This window comes from Melospiza melodia, chromosome 3 (assembly GCF_035770615.1).
Source record: "Melospiza melodia melodia isolate bMelMel2 chromosome 3, bMelMel2.pri, whole genome shotgun sequence".
NCBI classification, from domain to species: Eukaryota; Metazoa; Chordata; class Aves; order Passeriformes; family Passerellidae; genus Melospiza; species Melospiza melodia.
In genome coordinates, this window is record NC_086196.1 from 48,834,140 (window position 1) to 48,855,971 (window position 21,832).

General features: G+C 39.8%; 1 protein-coding gene across 1 annotated transcript in view; it reads left to right on the top strand.

Annotated features, from left to right (window-relative positions):
* Positions 1-21,832, top strand: part of EGLN1 (egl-9 family hypoxia inducible factor 1) — a 33,696-nt gene that overhangs the window by 5,165 nt on the left and 6,699 nt on the right. Inside the window, exon 2 of the mRNA XM_063151641.1 lies at positions 20,556-20,675. Coding sequence (XP_063007711.1) covers positions 20,556-20,675 — 120 coding nt within the window. The remainder of the gene's footprint in view (positions 1-20,555; positions 20,676-21,832) is intronic.

Below are 21,832 nucleotides of genomic sequence, written 5' to 3' on the forward strand. Positions count from 1 at the left end.
GATCACCTAAGTCCTGCTCTGGTTGAAGAACCCAAGAGCTGAGACTGGAGATCTGGGCTTAGGAATGTCTGTAAAGTGGGGGGCTTTCCTTCCATTTGCTTGTGGCATGTGTGATTGCATTGATCCTCCTGTGTCATTCTGGAGATCATTTCACTATCACATCTTGAATGTATTTCCTGGTAGAAAGCTTACTGATCTAATTGGTTCCTCGTGAATGACCTCATGTATGGCTTTAAATTTGCCACTGAGTTGTGGGAAACTCTGGATTGGTCTGTCTCCCAGTACTCACTTGTGTTGCTGGACCTTGATACAGAACATGACCAATGCTCATCCTTATCTGTTGGTTGTTTCCCTGACAGCAGCACTTCTGTTGGTGATGTTGTTTTCTTGTAGATGACTGTGCTGTCTGCAAAGGATTGTGTGGTGATCCATGGATACACAACAGCCCACACATGGTTCTTGGAGATACTCAAATCCCTGTTGGAGTAGAGCCCTGACATGTGATGACTACAGTTTTCGATTTCTGTTCCCTATATACAAGCCTTTTGGGTCCCAGGTGAAGGAGGTGATCAGAAGAGTGACTGGAGTTTCTCCTGCAAATGATCTTTTGATGGAGAAGCTCAGCAACATCCAGAAAAAACTCTTGTTTACAGCCAACTTTATCATTGCTGAGATTCTGACAGGTTCTCCTACTAGAGAAAATTACAGAGATATGCTGGTTTCTGAGGGCAGCTGTGTGGTGATTGCACCTTCCAAGTGTGGTATGAATATAGTGTGTCCAAGGGTGGGGAGCACCACCTGTGACTGCTAGGACTCTGCACACCCCCTGTGTGTTAGGCTGTAGTTCAGTGAACATTTTGGGCTGGCACCGCTGGAGTAGTCACTCTTCTTTGCCAGCACAAGTATTTACATGGCCATCCTGTGAACTGGTTTGGGGAACTGATCCATCTGAAAAATAAACTGGCAAAAGAAGTGCTCCTGGTTCAGTGTTCGGATGTTTGTGCTGGCACAGAGGACTGGCAGATGGTGAGATTTTCTTTCAGCAGCAATGCAAATTTATGCCAGTTTCAAGTGTTTGCCAAAACTACAGCCTTAGTTCAGAACTTGAGTCTGATTCTCCCAAAATTTGCCCTTGAAAATTCAAACATAGTTTAAGAAATCTTTGCTAGCTATGTATTTTTTTTTCTTTCTTAACTTTTGTCTTTTTGCTCTTCTGTGTTCAGTGTGAAACTTGGTTCTTGCCATCAGAAGCACATAGTCCTGTCCTCCAAGAATCTTTCTTACACCAATTTTATTGCTCGTCTACCCACCAGGTGATCCCATATAGCATGTACAGTGGAAACATGTTCTCCAAATAAAAACTGATTTCCCCCATGCTCCCAGCTTCAAAATCAACCTGCTCTTAAACTTTATTGGCTGTTCCTATCCCTTATTCTAGAGTTTTATTAGCATCAAAGATGTTCTTGACCTCTGTTTCAAGAGAGAGCTGGATTGGTGTCATTTGCCATGAACAGTGTGCTGCAGCTTGCTTTTGTTTGCTGCTGGTAAGGAAGGTTCCTGCTCAGCCCCATCCCCTTGTGCCAGCTCCAGTACTTGTTCTTCTTGCTTTTCCAAGCCATTTTTGTCTGTAACTAGAGTTCATGTTTTTAGTTGTTACTGTTCTGGAGATGAAGAACCTGTGGCATTGTAGTTTGTGCTCCTCAGTGATTTTGTTACCCTGTGGATAATTAGTTTTTTCCTGTCAGTGATATCAATGACTTTTTGACCGTGTTGCTACTTTGATGTTCTGTGCTGTCTCTTCTGCACAGAATGGGCTCATTTAATACTGCCTAAGAATCAAGTGGGATGCTTCTCATCATAGCTGTACAGCTTGAGAGGAAGAGCTGTCTTCCCTTCCCTGTGGCCTCTTGGACTGAAATTCTTTGCAAGTGATGTCCTGCCAAGTCATAGGACTGTCTGAACAGCAGTTCTCAGATCCCTGGGTTAGTTGTATCAGTAACCTTGACTGGTTGGTTGAGAGATGTTTTCCTTTTTTCTAAACGGTGCTTAATTTCTGAATAGGCTGTTAGCTATTTCCTGAAAAAATAAATTGGCAGCATATTATTCTCTTCTATGCGATTTACCATGTTCGTTAGATTTGTAATTCAGTTGGATAGCCTGTCTTGATTAATATCTAATGGTTTTTAGCTTGAACAGGCTAGGTTGCTATTGGACTTTTGCAGGATGCTCTCTTTCTAGTCGCTTCTGTGTTCTGTACTGGGTGCTAGTACGTATGTTTGTACCTCTAGGTATGTACATAGTGTCCTTGGAATTTAAATGAAGGCTTTCTCCTGCTGCAGAAAGGAAACTTGTTATAAAAGGGAAACGGATACTCTATATAAAGCAAAAATTTCTTCTTGCCTATCCGGAGACTAAATCGTTTCTCTTTAGGCTCCTTAGAGAGCTCTTGTACAAAGACAACACTTTTTGCAGTTCAAAAATTAATTTTGAGACTGTTGTGAGTGGGTTGGTTAATGAATTCTTCAGTAGGACACTCGTGGAGTTCCCTGGCTCTTGTGCAGCTGTATTTTGTTACTTTGCAGTGGGAGACTGACTGCAGACAATGCAAGGACTGTACGAGTGTTTTTTGGAAATCAGCATATTCAGATTGTATCAATTCAAGTTCTTTATTCATTGGCATGTTTTTTACACTCCACTAAGACAACAGTATTTTGAAAGCAGTATTTTTAGTGAATAGAACAGAGTAATTTGACTTTGCAGTTATTACTGAGTGAAATAATCGTTATTTATGACACCCTTTTTGTCTTCTGCATTTGTGACTCACTTAGACCCTTCAGAAGGAGGACTAATGCTAGTCTTTGAGGCTTCTTGGTAAAGTCATTTGGTGCTGATGAAATCCTTGTAAACTCCTTTGAGGTTCTGAAGGTTGTTGGTTAAGATGGGTGGTCAGGCATATTTCCAGTGCAGGCTTGTGCCAGAATTAGCTGGTAAGTGGCAGTCGTAAGCTTCAGGTCAAAATCCACTCGCTGTTCCAGGGCAGTGTCTGTCAAAAATAGAGCAATGCTTTTATGCACGTAACAGCTGCTTACACTTGAAGACTTTCTTGTTCTTTGGTATTTAACTTAAAACTGCTTGAGAGTATTTTTGTTAGCACATGATGTTATAAATAGGAATGGGGTAGAAATGTGCGTGCCTGCACGTCTGGGCAGAGGTTGTGTGTGGAGGTAGGGTCGTTATCGATATGTTGTGTGTGTAGTGCTCTGATAAAGAGATGAAGTCCTTACCTGTAGGGTAACTAATGAGGCCTAAAGAAAAAGGTTATTTAATACCCAAGGATTAATTTTGTGCATTAATATAGGCTCACACCAGCTCAGAGCACATAGTTTGATCATGAAGGCATTCTGCATTGTAGAAATTATGTACACCTTTGAGGAGATGATGCTGTGTCACCTCCATGTGCTGCGGTGGGAGCAGAGCCTGAGACTGCCTTGCTTTGTTTCAGCAAAAACAAACATGATGTTGAAAATGATACAAAGATGAATGCAGCGAGGGAGTAGTTGTTTTTGGGGTTTTTTTTGGTCCTAGCAGGGTAGAGGAATTGTTGCATTGACTGTCAAGTTAAAAAATGTACTAAATGCTGAAGACATTAGGGCCTTATATGTGTTTGCTTGGTTTGGTTTATTTTTCCTGGGTTTTGTTTGTTTTGTTTGATTTGTCTTTTTGTATGAAGATATTTTAAATCCATTTCCAGGAAGAGCTTGTATTATCAATTCACATCAATTTGTTCCGTTGATAGCTTGAAATTCTTGGTGAGTTGGCAGAGGCTATAGGATTCTCTGCTGGGCATAGCCTTGCTGTCGTTTGCTGCCCTTCTGGTGTGCCAGGGTCTGTTATCTTCCTGCTTGAGCAGGTCAGACTCAGCAGTCAGCTGCAGTTACATAGTTTATAACAGTCTTGACATTGCTAGTCAAATGAAACAAAAATGTTTCAGTAGTAGTTTACCTGACAGTTGTGATAATGTGGAATTTAAATTGCTAGAGATAAAAATCTTGTCCCAACTTTGAGGCAGCAATCCTCATCATAAGTTCTCCATACTGTGAAAAAGGGATGCAACATGTTTAAGATTTCCAGAGTAGTTTATCATTGGGTAATAACATAGCTCTCTTGTTGCTGCTCTCTGTCCTGTTCAAGCATCTGTTCGAGCAGCCAAACCTTGCCATGGGTGCCAAGATCCCTCAACAGCTTCTGCTGTATTCAAACAGTGTGTGGTCTGTTCTCTGCTGAAGGCAATGGGCCCTTCCAGTTTCAGTGGTTGCTGCATTGTTGTTCAGGCAGCTGGCATGCAGCCTTACTGCTGTGAGAAAGGAGACTGTGGCCAGTTGATAAGGGCATCTTAAACTGACTCCTTTTCAGCTGGCACACTGGATGATGCCCAGTGAAATAGATGCTGGCTGAATTGTACCTCTGTTTGGCTTAACTGTATTTGTGTGTGCTTTAGCCCCTCTATGACAGCGCATCAGCCAGCCAGTAGCACTGTTCATAGTGGTGGATTTGGTCTTTCAGGTCATACAGGGAGATGCTGAGAGAGCTGGGGCTGTTTATGTGGCAGAGGAGAAGGTGTGAGGGGACCATACCAGTGTTTACAGATACTTGAGAGGAGGAGTGAAGGAGAGGGAGCCAGACTCTTGGCAGCAGTGCTCAGTGGCAAGGCAGTGGGAATGCTGAGATGCAAGAAATTCCATTAAAATGAAATAAATGCTTGTTTCATTGTGATTAAACAAGAAGCAAGCTGCTACAGAGGTTGTGGAGTCTTCATCCTTGGAGATGCTCAAAGCCTGATTACTGGTCACCCAGCTTTCTCTGGGTGACCCACCTCTCAGCAGCGGGCTGGACCATGTGATCCCCAGAGGTGATTGCCAACCTCAGCACGCTCATGAAAAAAAATACTGCAGTTTGAAATGGAAAAGATACAAAACAAGCCAAATTTTGCAATCTGGTAAAATATTTTTTCCAGCAATGGCACTGTCAGTATAAGTCCTGCTTATTGCATCTCTGAATGAAGTTACCAGGAGTCTGTCTTCCTACTAGTGTCATTTGCTCCCTAAAGGGTCATTGTGGTCAAATATGCTGGTAATGGAAACTGTTTGAAATATGATCCCTTTTGGTCATCCAGGTGGTCACTTTTACTAAGTCTGTGCTGCTGCCTCTTTCCTTTTTTCTCCCAAGTTGCCTGTTTTTCCATTCATATGTGCATGTGCTCATAGCACAGTCCTTTCCTAGCAAAGCTTGCTAATACAAAGCATGTGTGCACTCCACAGGACTGATTTAAGCAAATGTTTAAAAAAATTAAGTCAGTTACCTGTAGGGGATTCATACTTTCTCTACAGGATTATTTTAAAGTTATATATGATCTTGAGTCCACTTTTGTACTGAGAGGGCGTAGTGCAGCAGGCATAGTTATCCTTTTCTTGAAAGACAGGCAGAAAAATTAAATATGCTGTTTGAAAGCCACAGACTACCAAAAAGTGCTTTTACTTTTAATATTTCACATATTTTTACTTTTTTTTAATTTGTAACAAACATCTGGCCAAATATTATTTTTGGTACATTTCAGTTTTATTTTACTTTTGAAAAATTCCACCCACTCCATACTAAAAAAGAAAAGTGTGGGGAGGGAACGTTTGAACTGGTAAGAGTCAGGTTTATGTATTTTGCCAGGCTGTTGAATAAATAAAAAACCTGCAGCTCTCAAGTTACGATCCTTACCTCTTCCATCCACTTTCTAGTTATTTTCTTTCATCTGTGTTCCCCACACAAGCTTGCTGCTCCTGCCCGCTTCCATGCCGCCTGTGCTCCCCTGGGGACCCTGTTGTGCTGGGGTGCGTTCCTGTCCTGTTGGGGTGGAGGGGAAGGAGCAGGAGCAGTGCTGCCCCAGCAGGGTGCAGGGCCGAGGCTTGCCTCTGTTGCTGCTCTCTGCCTGTACAGCAGCTGCAGGCACCCTGTCAATGGCCTGTCCCCCACAGGGACTGCGTTCCAGAGATAAGAGCCCTGTGCCTCTCGGGAGTGTCAGCTTGGCCATCCCTACCATCTATCTAGTGGTAAATTGAAGCCAGATGGAGTTGTGCTCATCTGAAGTGACCTTCTGTATGAACTAGATGCTAGGTCATGAATTGGAGGTTAAAGCTAAGCGTTTTTGAGGACTACCCAGTCTTACTATAAAAAAACCCTAAAATTTAAAGTCATTTGTTCTTATCATCCAGATGCTGAAGACCCACCCTGCTCACAACTTAGACTTTTGCATTCTGGCTAATTTGATTTAAGTTCTAGCACGCTGCCTTCTTGTGGTTGCTCAGTGGGAGTTCTCCCTTATCAAATGTCTGTTTCACACAAGTATTTGCCATCTAGTTTATACTATTATGTAGTTGTTGTAAATGATCAATAATTGTTCTGTATTTAAAGCTTCAAAGGGTATATAAAATTATGTTCTCATATACCACTTAGCTCTGGCAATCGAGGAGCTCAGACAGAGGTTGTATCTAGACCACTGCCTGTAATACGTGCAGATGGATGGACACATTTGCCATTAATTTTTGTAATCTTGTTTTAAAAGCCATTTGTACTTTTGGCCTCTGCAACATCCTGTAACAGCGAGTCCTGCAGTTTGATTAGATGGAAAAGGAACTTCCTTTTGTTTAAAATCCACTGATGGTGATTTCAGTGTCTCCTAGACTGTACTGTGAAAACTCACTTCCCAGTAGTTTTACTTGTCAGAATTCTTAAAAAAAGTCTGGCATTTGCTTGGATGCATTTTTTTCAGCTGACATGCTTTCCCTCCTAAATTGAAGAATTGTAGTCTTTTTTGTGTTTATCCAGTTGGTACTGTTTCATGATTCTAGTTATTCCTGCTGCACTTCTGTGCAGCTTTTCTGGTTATGCTGATCAAGGTAAGGCAAGCAGAAGCACAGTATTGAATGTACAAATATATCCTGATTTTGTGTGCTGGCAGGGTGATGTATTCTGTGTTGCCTTTCCTTGGTTAGTGATTTATGACACTTCAGTTGCTTCCTCTGCTGTGCTGACATGAAGTTCTTGGGAGAACAGCCTATATTTACTGATTTTTTTTTTCTAAAGTGATGGTATCCAGTTTAGAAGACACCACTGTATAAGAAAGTTTGGGTTTTTTTTTTTTCCCAAGGGGTACTTCTTTGCACTTACTTTTCTGAATCTTTTCTGAATTTCACCTCCTGATTTGTTGTTTAGGCAGTTGGTACCATTTTAGACCCCTCCATGTGCCTTTCTGCAGCCAGGGCTGGGAGGGACTACAGTATATTTAGGTATTACAGGTAAACACCATCCCTCTGCTCCTTCACCCTTGTTTCCCAGGTCATATAGAAATAGTACAGGTCCTCTGGGAATCCTTGTGGTAACACCCCATTATTCACTAAAAGGGGGTTAGTTTGCTGTAGTGAAGTTACAACTGGAATTTACTATTTTATTGGTCTTTACTTTTCCTGTTCCATTATTACAAAATGCCTTGGAAGTAACATCCATGGTTCAAGTGCTTTATATTTAAAAATGTTCAATGTTTGCATTAAAATTAATGGGTTGAGTAAATTTGCTTTAAGTCTCTGCTATAGCTTGGACAAATGACACGTAATGACTCTTGAAGGCCTCCTAACACCTGGCACAGACTCAAGAACAACACAGGAGTTCCTATACTGGAGTCCTGACTTTGTCATTTTCCTTAGTGAAAATAGAAAATGGGAGTTGTCTCACTCATGAGCCAAGGCTATGCCAAAATTATATTGTAAGAGGTAATAAGATAAACATACATTATTTTTACCTGTTTAGTCCTATAGCTTTATAAAGAACCTTGTAAACATGGAACATAATATTCCACTAAAGGACATGAAATGTAGATGAAGATACTATCAACTAGCTTTATTTTCAATTTAATTGTCTCATATAGCAACTTGAATTTTGCAGATTTCTGATTTTTACTGTGTCTTTTTCTCTTTCTGCACTCACATCCTGCTACTTTGAAGGAACACACCCACTGAAAGACAAAGCTAGTAATAAATGATGCTTCCTCACCATTGAGACTTAGAGTTCTGCACTTCAACTTAGAATAGCTCCATATTAAAACCCCAGAGAAAACTTGCCTTTGAAGAGCAGAAATTCCAGTGCATACCCCCCCCCACCCCCCCACCTTCCTCCCCACCCCCCCACCCCTTCCCTTTGGGAACAGCTTTCTGGAGAGAGTGATGGAATTCTTCAGGGGCTCAGTAGGGAACAGAATTTGCCAGTGATAGGAAGAGGGAGTCCCTTTGAGAATTTTTTTTTCCTTTGAAAAATCTGTTACACTTTTTTTTCCCATCATCTAGCCTTCATTTTTAAGGAATGGTTATCTTGGTTTGAGAGCCCTTAAGGGTTGTCTTTACAGAGGAGGTAAATTCTTGTTTTCTGGAGTAACTCAGTTGTCTTCATGGTAGCTATATCACATTGATCCTGGAAATAAAATATATTGATCTTTTTACTGATTTTTATGTGCCCCAAGTGGGGGGATAAATTGATCAATAGGCTTGAGAGCAGAGCAGGCATTCAGAGAGGTAAGTAGGTTTTTGTGAGGCCACTCCATGCAAACATTTTACCTGGAGTACAGATGATGTGAGCAGCATTCTGCACACAGTGGGTGGATGTGAGCGCAGTGCTGTGCATGGAGCAGCAGCTTTTTTCTCTCTTTGGTTGCAAATCTCTGTGCTGAGAGTAACCTTGGATGTCCAAGATGTTTTGTGGTGTGGTTCATGAGGGGGCTGGAAGACACCCAAAAACAATTACAGCTGAGGCCTGCCGAGGTATCTCATTGTTTAGTGCTTGCAGCCTCGTTTCACGGGGTTAGTGGCAGGGTAACCGCAGTTAAACCCGTGCTGTGGGGCTGGCTCCCCTTGCTACTGCAGCAGCACAGCTTGGCAAGTGCATCCGCTGTCCACGGGTCCTTGCCGGCTCCTCCCCTTCCTCCCTGTTCTTCCCTACAGCCTTTCTCTGTCTTCACAATCAGCTCTCCTCTTGATTGCCCATCTTCAAACAAGTGTGACTTGGAGAGAATACTAATAAAGTTTGGGCATCTATAGTGTCTTTAGTATAAAGATACAGGGCCCTTTACTACCCATTGTAGAAATTAGTAAATCAGTTGGCTGCCCACAGATAATTTCTTGAAGCGCAGTCTCCTATTTAGAAACTGCTACCCAGTGTTAGTGTGCAGTACTGAATACAAATTTAGGACATCTGTTATTTATTTTCAACAATTATGTGTAAAATTTCTTTCAAAATACAGTCTCTGCCTGAAAGACTGTTTCTGCCAATCCTGAAATCTGAAGTGATTGCTTGCTGACTTGAAGGGGAAGTTGACTGTGTAGAAATCTGGAATCTAAGATTTTTAGAATTGGCTGCCGTTCTGTTCCTCCCTTAGTTCTTGTGTTACTTTCTCCCTTTCAATAATGCAGACTTTTGACAATGTCCTTCTGGTGTCTACTTTCTTCATCTTCCTTTCACGTCACTGTATGTTGTCTGTCCATCAGTAATTTCCACTGCTGTTGCCTGAGTTGATGATGAGTTCATACCTTGGGTGTGAGTTGTTTTGGGTCATTTGCAGACTGAGACAAACACTTTGTCATCCATTATGCTCTTGCTTCTTTTTCTTCTTCTTTAATTGGCACAACATTAAGCTGGCAACAGGCTTTACTTAAGCTCTGCAGATCTTGCATGTAGGTTGCATAAATATGTGCTGTGGAACAGTCCTCTTGTTCTGACGTGACACCTCTGATCTAGGCTACTATTGCTAATCCCACAATCTCTCCCCAGTGAATACTGTAGATTGCAAAGCCCTAGCTGTCCTTTGGTTTACCAGGAAAGTTTCTGCTGATTGGATTTTAAAGGACACACAGATAAACCTTTCTGCAGAAACACAAAAAAAGGAGGTGTGCATATCCTGTCTTGAAATCTGTTATTTCTAGATGGGGTGTGGAATAGTCTATTTCTCTTTTCTACTAAATACAGTGCTTTTAAGAAGGTTTAAGAGTGTGTAAGTGCTGGTTACATGCTAACAGCTGATGTTGAGATTTTTGACTTTCTGTGTGAGCATTTGAGGGAAGAGGTCCTGATTTCTGTGTTCTTCTGAATGCCTTGGCGAGGGGGTGGGGGGGGAAGTCTCCATGACAAGTTGTTAAAAGCTTTCTCGTTCCTGTCAGATTTTGTACACCATGGCTTTTTGTTTACATCACCACTTTGTGTGGAGCTTGGATTCTGTCAGTTTCTGCTTTTTAGAGTGGGAAATTTGGGGTTTGAGGTTAGCATGTGACTTCTAACCACAATACTTGTTGAGTTACAGACAGTCATAACCAATTTGATTGACAGAAGCCTTGTCACTTAACATAAACAGGCTTTTTAGTTGTTGTTCACAGGAAAGGACTAATCTATGGAGAGGCCTTGCCTTTTAGGAAGGATGGATAATTTTATATATATACTAATAAATACTATTTTTGTTGCTGCAATAGTGGCAAAGGTGAAAAGATTTTTTTATTGGATGGGTTTTCTTCATAGCAGCTTTCTAATGCCAAGTATAAACAGACTTGGAACAAACCAGATGGGTCCATTTTAACCAATTTATAGTTGATAATGCAGCATGTTCTATTTTTTCCAAGGCATGAGAGTGATGTGTTTTTCCATCACGTTGGTCTCCTGGGCCAGTGGTTATGATTGATGGGGAGACTGGGAAAAAAACCTGTTGAAGCAGCACCAAGGAGCTCTGCAGGAGGTCCTAACCTAGAGATGATCTTGTTGCTGTCATGAACATAAATTCACTGTATGGTCAGCTGAGCTGGCATTGCAGAAGACAGTGAGGCTTTTGTATCAGCCAGACAAGCACAGACAGTTTCCTCAGGTGTTTTTTCCTCCCTGGAGTCAGCGTTGGGTACGTTCAGATCTTTCTCATGCTCACAAGGCCTCATGCTCTCAGAGCAAATAGATTGCATTCCTGAGCTGCTCTCCTTGCACCGAGCCAGTGCAGCCTCCCTGTTTGCAGCAGAATGCCTCCATAACCCGGAATGACACGGCTGGCTCTGCTGGGACAGACACAGAAGGGGTGGGTTTGGGAGTCACTTTTCCAGCTTGGCATGCCCACAGCAGCGGTCCTGCTCCTGGTGTTTATGTTCGGCCTGTAGTGCTGCCTGGCCTCAGCTGTTCCTCAAGGCTTTGCCCAAGGACTGGCGGGAGCTGAGACAGCTGGAATGCCAGTAGATTTGTTTAATGCCTGCGTGTGTTTGAACTGGATACATTGGTTGATCTGGTTAAAACAGCAAAACCCCTAAGTGTTGTTTATGCCAGCTGGGAAAGAGGCCCTGTTACTGGGCTGTGGTGGGATTGCAAAGAAAAGCTTGGATGGAGACAGTTTATATGTGAAACCCATAAAACGTAGCATGGGCAGAGTCAGCATTTCTTGCATTTAAATTGTAGGTGGCTTGAAAGCATATTACAGGCTGCTTGTTGCTGTTTGGCTTTAAACCTTAGTCAGATTTCTATGCAGTACTAATATAAATTAAATCTGTCCATAAATAAATGTCTAATAGCATTTCAGTGCATAGTTACTTCTTTTTCTGTAATATATAAATAATTTCAAAGGATTATCTGGACTCTAATATTAAAGAGTCAATGCTCTAGCATTTAATGTGAGGTTTGGGCATGCTGAGTCATGTGTGTCCCCTTGAAAATAGCCTTAAAACCTGCTTTAAAATCATTCTCCTTGGCATGCTGTTTATGACAGTGACTCTGTGGTTAAAATCCAGAGGTACCTGAGGCCTAGATTTGGACATTTTACTGCAACTACATTAACATTAGCTAAACTTAAGGAACTTGTAGTGCACAAATATTTCCAAGTATCTGGCTAAACTTAGTACTAAAGACACAATCCTGTTCCCATGCAGTTGTGCAACATTCAAATTTATATAAAGATACTTTTCCTGCAAGCTAAATTTCACTTATGTGGCTATTTTATTCCCTAAAACAGAAACAAAATTGCAGTTTTAAGTAAGAAATGAATCTCCCTCTTGGCAATTAGCAAAATGATTGTGTATGGTTTATCTTGTAGGAGAAAGAAATTCTAGGCTTGTCAATATGTATAGTTGTGAAGAGAGAAAGGCAGAGATGATGAGTGACGTCCTTTAAATGGCAAATTTCTCAGCCATTTACTTTCACAGATAATACAGTAATGTTTGGTTCAAAAAGAAAAACAAAAAGCAACCACCTCTTGCTACTCTGAATCCGTGGTGTTCCTTCTTTCCCAGCCTCTCCTGGTGCTAAGAAATCCCCAGGCTTGGTGTTTAGGCTAATGTGTGTGCTTTAGTTTTAAGGTAGTGTGTCACAGGATCATTAAGATGAAAAAGACCCGTTAAGGTTGAGTCCAGTTGTTGTTTACCCAGTAGATCTCACACAACTGAAAAAATTCACTAATAATACGTAATAATCTAAAAATAGGTAGCCATGCTTTTTTGTGTGCTGTGCATCAGTGTGCCTGCTGATGTCACTTGGTTGGTTCTGGAAACCTGGTGTGCACAAAGAGCTGTCAGAATATATTTTAAGTGATGTAGTTGAATGAGACTTAACTTCATACTGTTTTAGTGCACTGTTGTAATTTGCTTTAGTGTTATGTTATTTTTAGTTCCTAAAGATGTTGCTCTGTGCCCTTACTGAATGGGTAGTGATGAAACTAGGAAGTTGAGAAGTCTTATGCGAGAGCAGAAAGCTCTGCCCCATGTTGGGGAAAAAAAATTTCAAAGTACTTATTTTCTAAATGGTTTTATTCATTTCAAAGCACTTATGGTGTTAAATTAAAAACAGACTCTTAAAATCTGTGTTGACTGACTTACTTCTCTGTCAGTTTTTATACAGCGCCAAAACAGTGAGTCATGAGTCTGCTTCTCTTGAAGAGAACGGGGAGTTAGCCATGGAGGCCTGCCAATTCTACAAACATATTTGATATTATTCAACAGTGGTTTCAATCTGAAATGTATTGGTCAACTTATTTAATCATACTCTAGACAAATTTAGACCGACACAAATCAAGTATGCTTTAGACCCTTCCTAGCTGCAAAGCCAAGAGTTGTGTTTGCTCCTCAGCTTTTAAGAAAGAACTTTCTGCCTCTCGTGACGGTGCTTTTCATCTACTTTCTTTGGGAAGCCTCAATTAAGTATATCGGGGATTTTTTTGCTTGTGTGTTCTGTGTTGACTTTTTTTTTAAGTTTGCAGTAGACTTTGATATCAAAACTATCAGATTGTGTTATATTGAACCTTAGAGGAGGGAGCTATTACTGCTTTGAAGCACTGACATATCTTGGATCTGCTTATATAAATGATTCTTTTTTATTTTTCTTTTTTTTTTGGGGGGGGAGGGGGGAATGTAGTTGGTTTAGACTTGAAGACATTGTCTGTATTTAGAGATATGTTAGATAAACTTTTGGGCTTTTTAAATTATTACTCTATTTAAGTCAGTGCACAGCTCTCTGTACGTTTTTAGATTTGAACTCCATTTTATTTTCCTGATAAGCAGTTAGATTAAGTTAATGGAAACTAGGGCTTCATAAGATTGAAGGACAGCAGGTGTATTTGCAGTGCCTTCACTGACTCAATTTTAAAACAGCACCTTTTTGTTAAACTGGCACAATTTTGAGAATAGGCACGTCCCACCTAACCTGGCTAGCAGCCTGGAAAATGCCACTGTGTTGTGTTACAGAAGATACTATCTTTCTTTTTCCTTGCTGTTTGTTAGCTGACTCAGCCCTCTCTTTGCCTTTGGAGATTTGAGGCTTGCAGCTTTACAAGCTGAGGTATAGGAGAGCAGAAAAGCTCATTAATGTTTAAGCACTTTTATCTCAGTTTAGTAGCAATGAGAGCTGCAGAACTTCAGCTGGGAAGTGTTTTAGATCTTCCTGTTGTGTCTGTCTTTAGCACTGGTTTCAGTTGCTCATGGGCTCACCTTTGGAGATGTGTTTCCTCAGTTGCCACGCTCTCCTCAGGGCTCAGTCAAAGCTTCCATGCAAGGAACATGCCTTCTGCTGTCCCCATGTTAAAAATCAATACCATTTCTCCCTGGCTAATGCCTCTTGCTTGATAGTTTCACAAAAGCTTCTCTATGCTATTTCTTATTTGTTAAATGTATTCATTAAAGCCTAAGCACATCCCACGTGCACAGTCATTTCCTGAATATCAGACTTAAGCTGCTGCAGTTCTGTGTTTTTTCCTGTGCCATGTGTAAGAACTGATGAATCATCTGGACTTGTATGCACATTTCTTCAGCAATTCAAGAGCTGAAGAGCATTTCTTGGAGTCTATGGGCATGCATGGATTAAAGGAATGATACTTGAAAATGAACTTTGTGTGCTCCTGCTGTTGAGCACAATTAGAATGTAATGGTAAAGGGAGAGTACCAAAGCAGTTGTTGCTACAGGGAAAAATACCTGAGCTATTTTATTCTACGTGGCACCATGGTTACATTCAAGCTGTTTGGATCCTCTGCTGGCCCTAGAGAGCTCAGCTGAATGTGGCCACTGAACCAGCATGGAAACTGCTGCCTTCTGGCTTGTGTCACTTTATTAGGATGTTTGAAGTGAATGTCATGAGCGGGTAAATGGCACATAAAAATGAAGACAGGAATAAGGCCATGAGTTGAAGAGGAATTAACTGCTGGTTGGCGAGGCTTTTTCTGAAATTTGGGCTGAGAAATCAGCATCTGATTGGAAGTTAGAAATAAGCAATGTATAAAGGCATTAATGTGTTGTGCCAAAATTTTGATGGTTTGGTATGTTACATTGCTTGTGTATGCTTATGAAATGTGGTTCTGTCCAAAGCAAGTAGAAATCTTGTGTTGGCCATTGCATTGAAAAGCCTGGGAAGGAGGGGGGTAGGTCAGGTTACTGAACTCCCTAGAAGGTCATGGAAGATGTAATCCATGTACATAGCTGTGTGCTGATTCTATTAATAGTGTAAGCAGCTATGTCAACTCTCAGTTTTTCCTCTCTCCCTTCCTGTCTGAGTTCATTTTTCATCTCTGCTCTGAGTTCAGTTTGCCTTCACTTTGCCAAGCTTTCCAACTTTGCTGTTAAAACTTGGCAGGATACAAGAGAGGGTGGCCTGTGTTTGCCATCCTTGCCTTCAGTTGCTTGGGTTTTTTCCTGAAAGAGCAGATTACTCTGTTTCTCACAAGAAGGTGGCACAAATAGCAGGTGTATGCTGCAGTCAGGGTTTATTAGTTTGGGTGGTTGTTGGTTTCTGTTTCAGTGGTTGGGTTTTTCTTGCCTTCACTCTGCAGCTGGGTGTTTACCATATCTGCAGAGAAAAATGCAGAATAATGGTTCCTACCTCCTTTGCTAATGGACAAATTGAATGGCTGTAGTGGTAATTTAATATTAGGAGAAAGGGGTTAAAGATCAGTGATTCAAAGCTGCTGCAACATGTCAATTGTTTTCTTAATTTTAGTTTCTAACTTGGAGTTTCCTCTCTTCTCTTGAGGATGTGTAATGCCTTGATTAATTTTTAAGCTGCTAAGTAGCAGTTTACTTTTCCCTTGCATATTCTGCAGTTGATGATGACTGCAAGGCATGAATTTTTAATAAAAAATCTTTGCAGGGCCTGATATTTCTCTCCAGCTTTTCTAGTTTCACATGGTTGACGTGTGTGAAAACTTGATTCTCTAGCATTGTTTACTAAACCATGGAGGATAACAGCAGGAAATTTTACTCAGATGGAAGTTAGTATAGAAATATTTAGATTAGCTTTATTTCAGGTTTATTTTACCTTTTTTTAGATTGCTCTGTTTTGGGTAAGGCTGACAGGAGTTTCTCCCTGTTGCCATTTTCTTTCTAGTTGCAAGTTTCTGTCTATGCTTGTGAAGGATTTCTCTCCTAAATTTGCCCTAAACCAGGACACTTATGAATCCAAGCTAAGTTGTACCATGCTAGCATATGTAAGTCAGTAATCTTGATCCTCCTCACAGGAAGTGATACTAAACCAGTCTTTTGTTCCTTTGATTTGACTGTTACTTTGTTCAACTTGTGAAAAATCATAGCCTGATGTGTGCTTAAAATGAAATATATTTCCTCACAGCTCTTGTTTGTCAGGGATGAATAAATTTTTGAAATAGAAATACATCACAAGCCAAACAGGGTTGGGTCATTTTTAAATTTAATTCTATTTTTCTTTGGTTCTTCATTGTAGTGGTGTGTGAAGTTTTTTTCTTTGAATAATATGTCAGATGTCCAATGCCAAGGATTTCCAGTGAAGTCTTTGTGAGCACATCTGATAAATTTTGGTAGGAAGTCATCGGTCTTGCATTTAGACAACTTGTTTGGCTCACTGAGATTTGCAGTTCCTTCAGCAAACAGCAAAAGTGACATCTCCTTGACTGATGCAGCTTTAATCTGGGATTAACAATAAAGTTTAAATATTAATCTATTTAATAATTTTTTAAATCAATTAATAGAACACACATCCTCTCCATTACATGTTTGTGGTTTTGGGGGTTTTCCCCCCTTAGAGAATTTCGTGTTCTCATGTTACTGGTATTCTCCTCTCTTCCCTAAGAGTTGGCTTTGATGTTTCCTTTTTTTTAAAGGAGCGATACCTAAGCTTTCAGGCATCCAGCAGTGAAGGAATGGAGAGGATAGAAGATAAAGCTTCAGTTTGTTTACCTTCAAGTCTTCCTTCTTTATAGATGGGAGAAGCTGTCATACATTTGTGTGAAAGGAGGCTGAGATTAGTCCCAAACAAAACAATATTTTCAGCTGCACTGTTATACTGTTCCTCCCAGGGCTGTCTTAGCTGATGTCTTTACATAGTAAAAAAACTATATGGACTATGGTTTATTCCCTCTGATGTTACCTTTGTGCATTTTATTGTTAATTAGAATAATGCCTGACATACCAAGGATGCCTATTCTTAGCAGAAAATCTGTGGTTTCATTTAGTTCTTCTGTTAACAACTTAATGTTGCTTTTTGAGCTGATGGCCTTATTTTCCAGACTTAAAACATTTGCACACAGAACATCTGTATATGAATAGGAATCAGCAGGAGCTTTAGCATGTGAGTACTTCAGACTTGATAGACACAAGTTGGGCAGATATCAGTGAGGGAGGGCACCTTCATGCTTTCTTGATTACTCATGAATTCCAGGGGGTATCTTAGGACAGCGCTCATGTGCTAGACACGAGTGCTCAGCCTAAAACGGAATGCTCTTGGGTTAAAGAAGGTTAATATTAAAAGTGTTGGCACAGGAATCCTGTGAGTGAACAAACCCAGTGTGACTTAAGTACATTTTTTGCAGAAAGTACGTTTACTGAATGCTTAAGAATAGTAATGCCCAAAAAGGACAAAAGAGGAGGCTCCTTTTCTGTTAAGAAAATGCAAGCAATACCTTGATTTGAATTAACTGATTGCTTCTATGGGACAGCTTTTGAGCCACCCAACTGGATGTCTCTTTGTTTTGGAAAGCTAGGAACTTTATTGCTCATAGCCCAAAATGTTAGGAAATCTTAGACTTTCAGGTCTCAAATGCCTGTCTGTACTGACTGCCACTAACAGTGTTTGGGAAAAAAAAATTGCCACAGACACAAATTTTTCTTTTCTCAGTTCGTGATATACATGTCTTTGCTTTCTTATTTATACTGTAAAATGTTAAAACAAACAACAAAGGCTTTGCTATTTATGTGGATCACTTCTATGTCCTGTCCATGTGGATAATTTTGCACTACATGACAGTTTGGCATGAATTCACTTCGTAAAGTTGCACAAAGCAATATACATGCCATGCCTGATAAATTGTTATATTTTGTACCTTTCCTTATCATGGGTTAACTGGGGACGTGGCACGGGCAATGTATATTATGCTACAATAGCTGAGTTGCAAATTTATTTGCTTTCCAATTTGCTGCTGAGGGCTGAATCATTCTCAGTGTTATAACAAATACATGTTAGATAAGTTATCACAGCAAAACTGTTTCTCGTCACTTGGCGTTGATGATAGGACGTGTTTGAGACTCTGAAGTGAAAAACAAGAGGTCTTTTTAAAGACTGAAAATATTTTAGACTCAAATGGTTGTATGAAATGAATATGGCTGCTCTTTATGTGAAATTGGTGACAACTGGTGTTTCCTGAGACATTCCAAAAAGTGTTGTTTGTCCTCTTGTTCTTCAGCAGTGTGGTGGGAAATATTGCTTTGTTGCCTTGGAGTCTAACTCCCCATTATCAAAGTGAGAATTTGCGTTGCTCCAGCTGCTTGATCTCAAAGTTCACCTCATTCTGAGAGATTTTTAGTAGCTGTTTTCACACAGATAGTGAGCAACAGATAATGTCAGGGTTTAATTTGCATGATCTGTTTCAGCAAAGCTCCTTAAATTAAAACTTTCCTACTGTTAGGAATACTGTTCCAGAGTTGGATCTGGATCTGCTTTCAGCACTGTTTGTGCTCCATGAGAGCTTGGTGTGGTTTATGCGGTACATGGGACTTTTTTATCAACACTGTTGGCTTTCAGTGAAAACCAAATATCTTCTTCTTCCAGCCCAGCTTTGCTTTTGTTTTCTTCCTTTTTTTTTTTTTTTTCTCCTAAGAAAGGAAATTACAGAGCCCTATTACATTATTTGGTATCTTTAACTCACTGTTTTAATTTCTGTGGGTTTATCTTCCTGAAGCAAAACTGATAAGTCACGACTTTGCCAAATATTAGATCACATTCTTGATATGTGTAACATTTTCATAACATGAGGCCAGTAATCATAAAGGCATTATGATTACAGTAAAGAGGCTAGGAAACTGAAGTGCCTAATGAAAATTAGAAATATATTTGGATTTTGTATTTCTAAGTACTTTTCATGCAGTATAATCACTTCCAAATGATGTGAATGAAGTTTGGCTTTATTTTTAGGATTCTTTAAAGTCACAGGCTTACAACTTGGCAAGTACTGTGTTCTAATTTCTATTGTTGTTTCCATTAGTAGAGTATATATGGAAATAAAGATTTTTAAAAGGCTGCTGCTATAGCAAAATCCATTCTGCTGACATGTGATATGAAAATATTTTATGGATTGAACTGCAAGTACTTTAAACTCTTTCTCAGTTTGCACAAAGCACAGTTTATCCCGTTACCTGCGCTGAATGTATTCCTCAACACTTGCAAGTAATACAAACTGTGGAAAGCTTTATTTGTAGCATATGAAAGGAGGAGGAGGAATTTAAAATTACTGGTATAAAGCAAAAAAATCACTTTATTGGGAAAATATTTTTTATGTATTACATTAGAGGTGAAAGAGTTTGCAGTGCAGAGCTCTGACTTAGAGTTCTAACTTAACCAGGCTAAATCTAGACAGGAATGTTTGTTTATACAAGTTTTTTCTACTTTTTTTCATACAGCAGACAGTCATTGGGATTAGCAGTATGTTGGTTTACTGGTAGAAATTCACCTTTTTGTTGGTGTTGGTTTGTTTTTTTAAATTTTTTAATTCATGCTGCGATTTCTTGTCGGTAGGATATTGTCACTGTCAGTACTGTGGTGACAGCAGGTGACTTGACTTGGAAAACTTTGTTCTGATCTCTTTCAAAAAAGTGAAATAATTAATATTTCTAGCAAAGGCATAAAGATAGAGAGATGTGCTGTGCAACGAACCAGCCACGAGCTCTGATAGCTAATCAAGCTAATCGGGCCATCTGGGAGCGAGGGCCACTTTGTTTCACACGCACATCCGTGTGTCTGAAGAGTCAGAAATCGCCTTCCAGGGGGCTTTCAAGTCAGCTGAGCAAAGTGCAGCATGGGAAGTTTAATACACTGCTGTACTGGGAGTCGTTTGATGTCAGAAGGTTATTGCAGATTGCTGCTCGGTGTCTGTTTTCCATTTCTCACTTCTGGTCTGAAAAGGATGTTTTTGTTGTACGTGTAGGTTTGTTTCAACAAAGGTTCAAAGACCTCCTATGTACAGGACAAAACACAAGCCCAAGAATGCTCTTGGAGTGATCGAGTAACATGGGCTACTGGTTTTGTCTAAAAGCCTCCTAAAAATAGAAGTTTGACAGCATTTCTTGAGAAGGAATTCTTTGCATTGGAAACACAGGGGAAAAAAAAAGATGAAAAGATAGCTGTCTGAACTTGAGCCTGGAAGATTTCTTATCACAAGGAGAAGCTATTAAATTACACGCAATACATTCTTCCTCTCTTCCATGTCGTTCAGGGGAGGGAAGTCTGAGTGATTAGTCACAACATGAGAGTAGCCCCACCTGCCATGCCTTAATTAAGTGTTCCTCTCAGTGTCTCTCATGCCTTTGTTGTCAACTTCTGTTGAGTTCTAAACCAGTCTTTAACTAGAAAGAAAGCACAGCTAGAATTTTCTTTGACTGTTATTTCTGGTTTCATTTTTCTATTGCTTATGTATTAATTACTTAAAAATTAATGTAGATAAAATGTAGACTTTTCCCACACACAGAGATAAAAGTAATTCTTGTATTTGATTCTTTGACTCCAGGCTATGGTGGCTTGTTATCCAGGCAATGGAACAGGTTATGTGCTCCACGTTGATAATCCAAATGGAGATGGAAGATGTGTTACATGTATATACTATCTTAATAAGGACTGGGATGCCAAGGTATGCAATAATTTCTTTCTAAAATGTTTTTTACCTCCATATATATGTATGTATATAAATATACTTGTTGCTGCACCTTTGCTTGAGGTTTTTGTTCATGTCCTTATTTCTGTGCCTTAGTTGTGATTTTACATTGTGTTAACTGTGGTTGTCCTTTGCCTCCCTAATTCTGTTGTTAGTGAGAGCAGATAGAGATGAAGCATTTATTTTCAAGATTTTGCATGATTGTCAGCAGGATCTTCTTGATAGTAAGAATGGAGGAAAGTGGTAGATACCTCCCTATACACAAAGAGAAATTAAAGGCAATTTCATACATTCTTTTTTTTAAATTTTACTTTTATTCCTGTTGAATCTTGTTTGCTTTCTGTGGAATTAGGTTGCTTATTTGAGTATGGTTCTAAAAAGAATGATGCTATAGCTTGGGAGCATTTTCAAATAAGCCAAGTGTTACAGTCATTGCTACATCAGTATAGTTCAAAGCAGCACAAGTCTTGTATCACTGTAGGTACAGGGTGTAGAACAGATTTATACCACAGTTCAAGTAGTCTAAAAATTTGCTACTATTTGCTAGTAGTAAAGTGCATTTTTAATAAGGATTTTCCTAGTGATTCAATGGGACTAGGTAGATTTGAAGAACAGATGTAGCTAAATGGCAGTATTGAGACCATGAAAGAGTACAGCTTTGCTAATCCTTTGATTTCTCTGCCATTAATGATGGACAAGTTTATTCTCATAGTGTATGGGGAAAAAAACCAAGATAAAACTACTGGTGCCTCATCATGATAAGAGAGTAGCATGTGGAAGAGTACATGGGAGCAGTCAGATTCTGTGCATAGCGTGCACCAGATATGGATAACACAAATTGCAGATGAGAGTTCTTATTTTTCTTTTTTCCCTAATAACATACTTGCATAAAACTGATAGATCAGAAAGCTGAGTCAGATGAATGCACTTTAAGCTTTCTGTTTCTGATGTGGTCTTTGACATGTCAAATTGAATCTTACAAGTAGAATTTTTTTTTTTTTTTGCCATAATAGCATCTTTGCATGTAAATGGACTGATTGTACTAAACATCTTAAAGTGCAGCTTTTAGGGATTTTTAGTTGATTTATGGTTTCTCTCTTGGGGAAAAAAAAAAAGAGAATACGTGCCGGAGT